Below are 12,415 nucleotides of genomic sequence, written 5' to 3' on the forward strand. Positions count from 1 at the left end.
GGGACAACTGCTATCTGCTGCCCTCGTGGAGGATGAGCAAGTTTCAGCGCAAACTCTCTTTTGCTTCAGGAACGACGATCAGTTGGTTGGAACCAAAGATATCCCTGTCAAACCACTTCAAAAATGGGGCAGCTCAGAATTTCCCAGCAGAGATAAACAAGCCAGCATCTGTCAGAGAGGAGCAGTCCATTGCGGAGCCCTGCCAGCTAACAAGGGTAAGGTAATGTGAAAATCCTCTTTCCGTGGGGAGTTTCTGAGGAATACCTGATCATGTTATAGAAAGTGATTTAAATACAGTTCTTCTCAGACTTTTCAATTAGCTGCGTTGGAGGAGGAGCAAGTGCAATTGCAGTAAATTAAAGTTTCATGGCATGCTTTTTCAATGAGTTTTGCAGCTTTCTCTAAATAGCTGTCACAGGGAGCCAGTTGGGACAGTAATGCCAGGTGATGAAAGAGGCACTGTTCCTTTGCATGTTGATCTAAAACAACTGGAGTCTAAGTGTAGAAGACCTAATTGGAATTCATGACACTCACAAAATAGGCCCAAGAAGAGCTGCTTATGTAGATGAGAGGAAAAAAGTGCCAATCTTCAGCTATTAAATCTTCCCATCTTTCTTTTCCAGCTTTTGCTGCATGTGTTTTTCTTAATGTGAGCAACTCTCAACAGTTGGCTTCTGATGGCTTATATTTCTGAAATACAACTACAGTCTGTGTCATTATAACTGTCAAAAAGAATATGAAGTGCAAAATATTCAAGTAAAAGAACAGGATTATTTAAAAAGATGTTTTTCTAGCTGAGGTAGAAAACTGTAATTACATTCTTTCTATACCACTTGATTTCACACAGTTCTGTATGTGAGGCTGCTATTGTGAAACGATCATGTGTGGCTGTATGTCTCTATAGCAGCATCTGTTTCACTTTGCTGTCTTACAGCAAAATGGCAACTGAAACATCTTTAGGTTTTTATATTTTGTTAGTTTTTAAATAGGTCTAATTGTCATTAAGTTAAAACGGGAAGAAGAAATGACAAGCAAAACTGAGTAGAAAGTAAACAGGAGTTTTCAAATGTATCCCTTTGGTTCCTTCCTCCTACTAAGCACTTAAGCTCCAACTCCCTTAATTACTAATGTATGTCACTGTCTGTAGTTATGGTATGACCAGTATTATCACTTTCCATGGATGTTTTCAGTTACCTTATTTTTTTTGGCAGTAGAACAACGCAGCGCCCTTGGAATGGACTTGCTCATACAACGGGGGGGGTTGGAGCTTCATGGTCCTTGAGGTTTCTTCCAACCCAAGCCATCGTATGATTGTATGGCTCTGTGTGATACTGCACTGTTCGTCAGGCTATGGGCTCTGCATGAGGATGTGGACCCTTGTGTTTTCTGTGGTGGTTGGATGATGAGGAATTTGCCTTGAGCTGATGGCTGCTGATCTAGGGGGAAGGCCTTAGGGCAGTTACATATTACTGCTATCTCCTGGCACTCAGGGCATCACCCCTCCACTCAGCTGTTTGTCCCAGGATGTTCCACAGATATCTGGATTTATATAATCTCTTGTATCATACATGGAGACTTACAGTACAAGAGGAAGTCCTTTTTGGATACTGTATGGATCAGATGCATCTTTGACCTGATATTTATGGCTCTTATTCCAGGAACCTGAAGAAATAAATCCAGATGAGGAGCTGGAGGACCTCTGTGATGATAAAGAAGATGATCTAGGAGGAGTGGAGGAGCAGCGCAGTGTTATCTTGCATCTCTTGTCTCAGCTGAAACTTGGCATGGACTTAACAAGAGTAAGTAACTGAAGTGTGAAGACACCTCTTTGAATGCAACAGACTTGAATGAACTGTTTGATCTCCTGCTTGAGACAGTCTTGTCTTGCTTATTACAACAAAGCTAGTTATGTGAGGTTCATTCTCACTGCAGGGAAGGAAAAGACTGATAATACATCCTTCTTATATATTTTTTTTCTTGGCCCAGCAAAAGATATCCCTTCTACTTTTTTATTACAGTAGTGGATATAGATGGGGAGGTGTTAAGTCTTCTGCTCAAAGGTAGAGGCTTAGCTTAATTTATTATTTCTGATAAATACTTGTCCTATTTTTGTGATGTGAGAGACAGCAGGCTTTCAAGCACGTTGGCACAGCTTGTGTGCTTTTTCACTCTATTAGACAAAACCTTTTCTAACCTCTGCTGTGAACCTTCCTTGCTATAGTTTGAGTTCTGTCCTGCCTGTTTTCTACTCTACAGGTATGTGGAACACATCCCTTTCTTCAGTGCTGATTTATTTATTGTTACTGGGGGTACTCAGTCCCTTACCTGTCGGATTCTTTTCTCTTTGAAGAACTTTTCTAGGATCCACGATCACTCCACTTTGCTCATGTCTTCGAAGAGGGGTAGTGAGGTTCAATCTGAAAGCGCGATGTCCAAAGCAAGACAGAATCCACTACCTGAGAACTTCCCTTATGAAATTGCCTGCCTTTTCTTTTCACTTACTACAGCCTTTTGCTTTATTTCAGGTGGTTCTTCCCACTTTTATTTTAGAGAAGCGATCGCTGTTGGAGATGTATGCGGACTTCATGTCCCATCCTGATCTCTTCATTGCCATCACGAATGGCAGCAGCCCTGAGGAGAGGATGATCCGCTTTGTGGAGTATTATCTCACTTCCTTTCATGAAGGTCGCAAAGGAGCTATTGCAAAGAAACCATACAATCCCATCATTGGGGAAACGTTTCACTGCTCCTGGAGGATGCCCAAGAGTGAAGTAGCCACTGACGGCGGCAGTAACATCTCTGCTCACTCCACCTCTGAGCAAATAACTTTGTCTAAAGATCTGGAAGGCCGAGCAGAGTCGGACTACTACACAGTAAAGTTTGTAGCCGAGCAAGTGTCCCACCACCCTCCTGTGTCAGGATTTTATGCTGAATGTGTGGAGAGAAAGATGTGTGTCAATGCTCATGTCTGGACAAAGAGTAAATTTTTGGGAATGTCAATAGGGGTGACGATGGTTGGTGAAGGTAAGTGTAATATTTTTCCTTTATTGTGAAGTTGCTGAACACAATAATTTGAGAGAAAATTCAATGCTGTGTGTCTCTGTCAGAAATACAGGTGAATACCACTTGGTGGTTTTGTTTCAAAGGTGTTTCAGAAAAAGCTTTTTACCAATACTACACTTGCCACCATGGGTTTTCAGGCTTTTTTTTTTTTTTTTCTGGTTTTCCTTTAATCTCAAATCTGGAGAACCTTTATGTACAGTCATCTGGTGATTATTTTTTTTTTTATGCTTTACAAAGCACAGGCGATAACTATAAGTCCTCATTATAAACAGCAGGCTTGGGGGGAAAAAAATGGATAAATTTACACTTTGCCAAAGATCAGGAATATTTTGGCATTCAATTTTTGACTTCTGAACCAAAGAGCAGTAAGTGCAAACTGGTCTTTGTGAATGTTTCCAAAGCATTGCACAAAATAGCTTGTACCAGATATTTGTTAAAAATAAACACTATTTGCATATATTGCAAATATATTGTTTTAATTCTCTTCAGCTATGGAAATTAGATCCTTTAGGGACAAAGTGGGTAATTCCTCTTTAGCAGTAATTTTACTGTGAGAGCTGAGACAGCGTTGCCCATTATGTTTCTTGTGTATATTGCTCAGCAACTGATGGCATGTAGGTTCAGACATTTGAGTGTCAGCTGAGAAGTAGTGAGCATGGCAGGGGGATGGAATGCATATCTCAGTGCTTCGTCTGTACCAGGTAATTTCAGTTGTGAATGTCTCCTCTTGGGCTTTCCTCATATCATGAATCTGAAAACCAGGAGGAACTCTGAAAATGAATGTCAGAAGCACAGCGCTGGCATGCTGCAGAGGCAGGGCTTGATGCAGACAGCAGTCAACTGCCATACTGTGCTCTTGTAATGCTGACAGGTAGACTTTCTGTGATGGGGGTCTTTGATTCCTATTTAAAAAACAAACAAACAAAAAAAACCAACCACATCTTAAAACCCAGAGAAAATATCTGGTTTTCATGAGTTTCTTAACAAAAACTGTTGTCAGGAAAGAGTCAAGTCTATCTTGACAAAGAAGTGTAGTAGCAATAAGTCTCTGCTACCTGCATTCAGGTAGAGTAGGGTGTGGTAAAGGGGGAGGAACAGGAGTAGTGTCATTCCTCAAGAACTGCAGTTCAGGGTATTCATTCATTTTTTCCTTTTGGCTGCATAAATGTTGTCGTGCTCCAGAGCTCTCCATAAGACAGTGACAGCCTTTTTACATTTGGCTGAGAAGTATATTGCACTGCTCAGTATTGTATTTTTTGGATAGATATTATTAGGATAATCTCATTTCAAGAAAGAAACATAAGTGTGCATTACATTTTACTAAGAGCACTAACCTTGAGTGTCTGGAATCTGTAATAAATGTCACTTTTGTTTTTCTTTCATCTGAAGGAATGATGAGGAAAGGTAGTCAGATGTAGTACTGTCTGTGGTTTCAATAACTTGTTTGGTCATTTCTAAAACAGTGCTCACTTAAGGATGTTTCTTTTCCCAGGTCTCCTAAGCCTCTTGGAACACGAGGAAGAATACACGTTCTCTCTGCCCTGTGCGTATGCTCGATCAATTTTGACTGTTCCCTGGGTAGAACTGGGAGGAAAAGTCAACATAAACTGTGCAAAGACAGGATATTCTGCAAGTATTAACTTCCACACCAAACCCTTCTATGGTGGGAAATTGCATCGGTGAGGACACTTTCTCTGTTTTTCCACATTTGTCTGTGCTCTGGAGCTCCAGCAGCTGTGTAACTGCTTTTTTTTTTTTCTTGTGTGCTGAATAAGTGTTCCAGTAGTCTGAGCATGACTCTGTTCTCACTATCGGTGAATACTTGAGATGTTACTTTGCTCTGAAACAACATCTTGTGATCCTTAAGGAACAGTGAGGTTACATTTAAAGGCAGTAAAGAAATCCCTAGTTTCTCTGACTCTCAGTTCAAACCCTTGGGAAAGCAGAGCTCCTGGCTTCTTTTCCTGACTGCTACAGATTTCTTCTTACTGAAATGAGCTGGTTAGCATGTTTTACAGCATGTTTTGTAGTTAGTTGTGTGGCCTTGAACTTTTTTCTCTTTGAGTACCTCAGCAGTGTTATATGAAGGAGTCTCCAGCTTGCATTTAATCAAAAGATAGAAACAGTGTGAGAAACAAATCCCATCAAGCTTAAGCAACTTGAAGAAAATCTCTAGGTAGAAATACCTGTCAACTTCTGTTTCATTTCTTTCCTTAAAGACCAGAATGTTTGATCTTGTAATGGTGATTCCTCGTATATGTCCTTATTCAGAGACTAACGGATAAAAGAGGACTAAGGGGAAGTTTGCTTGGGGTTTCTTCCAGGAAATCCCTGTAAACATCTGTGCACTTGGTGCAAAGCCTTTTAAAACTGATTAACAGTGGTGTTTTTAGAGATTCCTTATAGTAAGACTGCACGCTGCAAGATTAGCCTTGTGCTATTATGGTGACAGTGAGTTAATGAAAAGAAAAGTGAGGCACTAGTCTCACACAGAATATGTGATTGTGGAGCATTTTGCTCTCTGCCATGTACTGGACAGCACTTGTTTAAATCTTTCCTTAGATTTAATGTTCAAGAGGCAGTAATGAAGTATGTAACTGCCTGGCTTATCAGGACTTCTGAAACGTGATTTGGACTCTTCAGATTGCAAAAAATAAATAATTGGGGAGAAAAATACTTTTTCTGGAACATTAGGGCAAGGATCTACTTATATGTTGAAAGAAAACAAAAAGCACCCAGACCTTCACATTGAAGTGCCTTGTCCCTTATGTTCCCAGACATGCTTTGAATTTACCCTGCAGCCAAAGCTAACCATCTCAGTGATATCTGGAGAACTGAAGATCGTGTGTTTTTTTAAAAAAAAAATGTTGCAAGTGAAACACAGCTGAAGCTATGTCATTTGGGATCCTTATTTCCATTGCTTACAATACAGCTTCCACCTTCCAGTCGCTCCAGTAAAAATTTAGCTGTAGGATGCATTTTTAAGTTAATGATTAAATTTTGGAAAATGTTCTACTTGTCTCCATGAAATTAGTGTATATAGAGGCTTTTTTTAGACAGATTCACTCAATGTACTGGAAACTATTGGAAATCTGATGCAGTAATGATTGACCGTTGCCAAAAGAATCGCTTGATGGGGAAGCAGCAGTGTTGTCATGGTTACACAGAGTGCAAGTAAGTTGCTATGGCAACATTATAGATTTGTGTTGACCCTTATTGCCAGCCCTCAGCTGGGTATTGGCTGCTTGGCCCTGTGCCCCTTTAGCTTGATCAAACAGATGATGATAGTAATCTCAGATAGCCAGGCATATATCAGTCATGCCAAGCCTGCAGACGAATGCTCCCAGGCTTTGTCACTGGTATTGGTTCAGGCAGATATCGTGTTCTGCAGTGTGGGAATGGTGGTGTCACTGAGTAATACAGTGGGAGGAAATATGGGTCACAACAAGAGTTTAATTTAGCAGCTCAGTGCAGTGCCTTGTAATGCTGCACGAGTGATAAAACCTTGTTTACTTTGTGCTAAGTAGAGACTGTAATTTTATGATTGATATTAAAATGCTGGGTTGTCAGGTGCTCTGCTGTCACCACTTAAGAATATTAAAGAGCACAGCCTTCTGGAGATGTGACTGCAGTGTGACCTGGCTGCTTTCTGGCACTGTGTGGATTCAGTCTGGGGGAGGACGGGTGCTTCACCTGTGCAATACTTTCAGTGAGGTGTGAGAGTCACAAGAAGAAAAAGCAGTAGAAGAGGAAGGCTGCTTGTCCGTGGCCTGCTCTTTTAGTTATTTTCAGAAACTCCTACCCACTTGTTAACTTCAAGAGGCATACATGTGCTCTTACTGCTCATGTTGTTCCCACTCTAGCTTGTTTTCCTAAGCAAATCTTAAATTTTGGTAATAGGAAACTGTGTGCTTGATCAGCATGTAATTTTAGGGTTTTTTCTCTCAAACATCTTGCAAACCAATTTAATCTTACTGGAAAAAGATGGCCAAAATTCAGATGTTTCATCATAAATGGCCTCCTGCCATGGGCCAGTTGACTCCATCCTGCCATGCCCACAGCATGCCCCATGAGTTCTCAGCACATCCAGCACCCAGTATCCCTGTGCTGAGGGGACTGGAAGCTGGGAAGTGGTGTGCTGTATATTGTCTATATGCAGGTAATGAGAGTTCAACTGAAGGTAGAAATGGTGTCCTTTCTGTAGCCTTCAGCACCTTGCAAGTGAGGTCATGTCTTGAGCATTACCTGTGTAATTTGCAAACTCTTTTGTTTCTTTTTCTTCAAGCTCTGCTTGAGCTGGGCAGTTAGTGGGATACATTCCTGGTAAACGGCTTCACTTCTGTCTTTCAGTCTGAGCTACATATCTGATGGGATGGATATTTTTCTATAGTGCTTGTTACTTATAACATGCCTTGTTTGTTTGTTTTGGTTAAAAGACTCAAAACAATTCTATGCTGAAGCCAAAATCAAAATGCTTTTCTGGGTAACACAAAAGGAACTGGAGCAATAAAGAAAAGTCACTTTGTGCTCTGAGCTTCTCCATGCCAATGCAGTCTCCATGCCTTCAAGTAACTAACGCTTGTCAGGGCAGCGTGACAAGCATACCAACTCTTTTGGAATGAGGTTGATTAATGCAGTGAATTGTCCTCAGGTGTCTCTGACCATGGTCTTTTAAAAATAACACAATTTCCTAGAGTCACAGGTGAAGTGAAGCAGAACATGACCAACACAGTGGTGTGCAGAGTGCAAGGGGAGTGGAACAGCGTGCTTGAATTCACCTACAGCAACGGGGAGACAAAATATGTGGACTTGACAAAATTGTCGGTGACACGAAAACGAGTCCGGCCCATTGAGAAGCAAGGACCATTTGAATCTAGGTAAAATACGTACATTTATTTTTGTCTGACCCTTTTTTGTCCTGAGTAGTCTGGTGAGAATGCCTTGGAAAAGCCACACAGCTGAGCAGTGCCTGCTGAGGAAGGTCCTTATGAGAAGCTGTTGAATAATGCTTCCATAGCAACTTCCAAAGGGTGTGCAGGCTGGCATTAGATAAGTGCAATTGAAGCCTCAGAGCCTTTTCTTATCTTGCTCCTATAGGTGTGAGGCTCAGCCACAAGCCTCTCCACCTGTGTCACATCATCATGCTTTGTCTTTTGTTGTTTGCTGTGCATAGAGCAGTTATTTTGGAAGAACTGCATGCAGTGATTCTGCCTTGCGGTTTAATGTGGTGAGCTAAGGAAACTTTGGAAAACTGAAGTTAACAACTTGCTTTGTAGGAGGCTGTGGCAACATGTAACGGAGTCTCTGCGGGATGGAGACATCGATAAAGCTACAGAGCACAAGCGGGCCCTTGAGGAACGACAGAGGAATGAAGAAAGGCTTCGTGCTGAAACAGAAACTCCTTGGTGTACTAAATACTTCATTAAAGAAGTAAGTCCCAAAGTACTTAGCTGGCAAAGGCAGAGCTACAGTGGAAGCAGGTGCGTGTGTGGGTGTGTTCTGTCAGAACAGAGTATCTGGACTTGCATCTTATCATTTAGTTTCACGGGATGCATACTGCTGAGGTAACACGTGAGCTCCCAAGTGTGATTTACCCTTTGTTTCCTAAACACTGTGATTTATTTTTTTCTTCAGTTACTCTATAATTAAATGTTTAGAAGCATTCACTTTCAACTTAGAACTTATTTTCTGGCATATTAAGTTTTGGATTGAGCTTATTGGTTGAGCCATTGAACAAATGTTGCAGTAATGGTATTAGAAGTGCAGGCTGTGCAGGAAAACAAGTGGCTACTGATATGGTAGCTTTGAAGTGGACATTCCTTGTGATGCAGGTGGTATTGTACCCATAAAATTTTTAAATGAAAAGCAGAACTATGTAATTTCCAGGAACGTGGTCAGACTGTGTTAGAGCTGGTAATGGTTGGTTGGTTGTCCCTTTGCTGGTGTCTTGGTTTGGCCTTTTAATGAAATCTGGATCATGGAGTTGAGAAGAGTGATTTTTCTGTGTGGGTTAATTGCAAGTACAGTCAGTTCCCAGAGCTCAGCTGTGGCTCAGCTGGAATCATGCATGCTCTCAGGTAGGTTCAGTGGCCTGCAGTGTTGATCTCTGTCTTAATCTGTGTGACTTAAAAGTATAAGCGACATCCCTTTGGTTTTACACAGCTATTGGTGTAGTAGTTGTGCAAAGAGGCTTCAGCTGAGGCAGTGTCTGTTATAACTGTATTTTCTCTTTAAATTGCAGGGAGATGGCTGGGTTTATCATAAACCCCTTTGGAGAGCAGTCTCTGCCGTGCAAACTCAGCAAACGGACGCTAACTAGAAAAGCTGCTTAAAGATGAGTTTCCCATTTCTGATATTCTTTTTCTGTCTCTCAAAATGCAGTAATCACACTGAGTGTCCCCTTTTTATATAATAGCGAAAGCTTGAATGAGCATAAGGAAATAAACTAGGGCACTTTAAAGCTATTCAGAACAAGGTCGTAGAGACATACTTGCCAGGTACACATTCAACCAACTTTGTTTTTTTTGTATGATCCTGAAGATTTTATCTGACTTGTGTAAGAGTCTTCTAAGTAGGTCTGTCTGATTGCAAAAGCTGCCTAAGAGAAAGAGAAACTGTTTGGTGTTCAGAGTGACATGGGAACTTCTTTCTACATCAAACTATTTAATGACTGAAGTATGCTTGGTACCCATGTAGAAAACAGCAACCAAAAATTGCTGCTTTTATGCCCAACGTTAGACCTTCGTTGGCAAAAACAAACTGGAGAGGTGCTTGGAAGATGTGCCTGAAATCAGTGTTAAGAATCAACTGGATCGTGGAAACTTCTTTCTTCAGAGAGAAAACGTGCATGCACCGGAGGAATATGGAATATCTGTAGAGACTACCTTTCTTTTTTATGGATTTATAAAAGTAATTAGAATCGTAACCATGGAGAAATTTTTCCTCTGAAACATTTTAATATACTTGAAATATTTGACTTGAATTGAAAAAGTAATTTGAACACTTTTCAACTCCTAATTTTATTAAATCTTTGAGTAACCTTTTTTTTCCTCCTGTTGTAATGTAATGAGGTTTGGCCTTTTCTCTTCCACCTTCCCTTCCAAGGACTGAGGCTTTCAAACAGAACAGAAAATACACAATTTTGTATTTAAACTTCTCTACCCATCTGATCATCGCAGAGGTGAAGTATCAGTGTTACAAACTGTCCTTTGGATTGTTTTGGTTTTTCTCCTGTGGTGTTAATCAGAACAAAGCAGTGAAATGTGACCTGTGAATACATGGACTGTAGGTTTTGGTTTTTTCATCTTAAATATTATTTAAAAAAAAAAAAGCTGATAATGCTGAAGACTGGGTATTGATTTGAAACACAATCTGGTATCAGGAAACTGTATTCAGGTACAAACATCCTTTGTTTTTTATACCTATTTTATTGAAGTTAAAGAATTGCTGGCAATTAAGATTAGTACTTATTATGGCTTTCGTTATTGTTGTAACTACAAGCTACCTTAATTTTTTCCAACAGTGGTGCCTTACTCTGTTTTTTCTTCTGATGTAGTCTTCCAGTCAGTGTATATAACATTATCTGCCACCTCCCAGCCATGGCAATGGCTGCACCTGATCCATCCTCATGGGAACTCACAGCTTTGTGATCTGGTAAGATGTTTTCTGTGGAGAACATACAAATGTAAGAGTGCATCAGAAGGTTTAAAGCATCATGTCAACTTTCAACACAAACTGCAAATTGTGCAAAAAAAGTTGGATTTATGCACAACTGTCTTGATTGTTCTTGTTCTTTTTTTTTTTTTTTTTTTGCTGTGAAATGCACTGAGATCTCAATGCGAGTCATGGTCCCTTTGTGAGAATTGGGGGTGGGGATAATAAAACTACAAAATGATTTGTTTGTTCTGTTTGCTTTACCTAGAGGTCAGGTGGCCAGGAAGAGTAGATTGTTGTCTTTTATACTGGAGATCTGTCTGTCTGGGCTTTCTCTGGCTGTTATAACAGGATATTTTGGCACTGTGCACTTCAGTAGTAACTGTATTCTCCAGCAGAAGAATGTGTTTCAGACCCTGCTGTCTTGTTTGTGATATTCTATACAATTACCCTGTCTTCATTTTTGGATACCTACTGGGCATTTTCATGTTCAACCAGGAATAAAAATATGTATGAAAGCAGTGGGTGTAGCTTTTTCTTGTCTCTGGGTCTGCAGCCCATGTGTGCTGTGCTCCTCGGGCAGTTGGAGCATTTGTGGTAGGAATCACGGTGGCAGTGTGTTAGCTTCCTCAGCTCTGGAGTTCTTTGGTACCTGCACCAAGCTGGGGCTGGTAGAGGGAAAGAAAATAAATAGACAACACTCCATGTTTCCCGGTTGAGTTCTCTGTCATATAGCAGATACCCCTTAAATAAACAGCAAGGGTGGTGCCAGGTCCAGCTGGTTCCTGCTGTGATCACTGCTGCATTAACTAGACTTACTTCCCTGGATTATGCTCAGCTGATAAACTTGTCTCTATTAGAATACAAACCTATGACTCAGCTGCTGAGCTCTGCTTGAAACTTTGACTTGGGAGTTTGTCAAAGTGATGGCTGAAAAGCTCCCGTGTTCACCCTAAACCAATTTGTGTTCTTTGTATAACATCAGCCAAGTTATTTCTCTTCCACCCTCATCTGGTGTGCCTGCGGTTTCATGCTGAGAAAGCTGTTACTAATTTTGTCATGTAAAAATAGACCAACCCTGAAGTAGTCTTAAAAATACGAGACGATTCTTTTTAACGTGGGGATGCTGCTAGGAAAATAAAGTCTTCCTTTGCTCAGATGATCACAAGAACTGGAGTGACTTTGTGATGTGGATTTAATAGTGATGCAATTTTCTAGTTTATTCTGGAAACAAAGGATGGAATTGAAAAATAGCTTAATTCTAGCCACTGAATATCCAACTCAAATTTTGACATTTGTGTTTTTTTTTTTCTTCCTAAGAGCTGCAAGTACTCAGCAGACTAATGTGTATTTTTAACACTGACCAGATTTGATTCTCTTGCATAACTGCTGTTGTTTCCATCTTGTACCTTCTGGAGTGGAGGGAAAAGAGATCACTGCTGCTTCCTGTGTAAATACTTCATAGAACCACAGTGAGTTAAATGAGAAGCATGGCAAAACATAGGATTTAGCCTTGTGTTCCTTTCTTTATGGCTTGATTCAGCTCCAGTGAAGTTGAGCAAAGTTCTTGCTCATCCTTGGTAATTTTAGGGCTCTCTAAGACGTAAGCAGATGTTAGAGCCCTCTTTGGGGGGTACTTGGTTCCCTGCTGCTCATGGAAAACAGAGCATGATGTGTCGCTTCTATTTAATGTGTGCAT

At 40.6% G+C, this 12,415-nt stretch overlaps 1 protein-coding gene across 1 annotated transcript in view; it reads left to right on the forward strand.

Moving 5' to 3' along the window:
- Window positions 1-11,237, forward strand: part of OSBPL11 (oxysterol binding protein like 11) — a 40,526-nt gene extending 29,289 nt beyond the window's left edge. Inside the window, exons 9-15 of the mRNA XM_042877976.1 lie at window positions 70-215; window positions 1,659-1,799; window positions 2,526-3,024; window positions 4,556-4,742; window positions 7,758-7,940; window positions 8,340-8,493; window positions 9,305-11,237. Of these exons, the coding sequence (XP_042733910.1) occupies window positions 70-215; window positions 1,659-1,799; window positions 2,526-3,024; window positions 4,556-4,742; window positions 7,758-7,940; window positions 8,340-8,493; window positions 9,305-9,382 (1,388 nt within the window). The 3' untranslated portion in view covers window positions 9,383-11,237. The remainder of the gene's footprint in view (window positions 1-69; window positions 216-1,658; window positions 1,800-2,525; window positions 3,025-4,555; window positions 4,743-7,757; window positions 7,941-8,339; window positions 8,494-9,304) is intronic.
- The last annotated feature ends 1,178 nt before the right edge of the window (window positions 11,238-12,415 follow it).

The sequence above is a fragment of the Lagopus leucura genome, unplaced genomic scaffold (assembly GCF_019238085.1).
Source record: "Lagopus leucura isolate 7727_CA_CO unplaced genomic scaffold, USGS_WTPT01 Super-Scaffold_100019, whole genome shotgun sequence".
Taxonomy (NCBI): domain Eukaryota; kingdom Metazoa; phylum Chordata; class Aves; order Galliformes; family Phasianidae; genus Lagopus; species Lagopus leucura.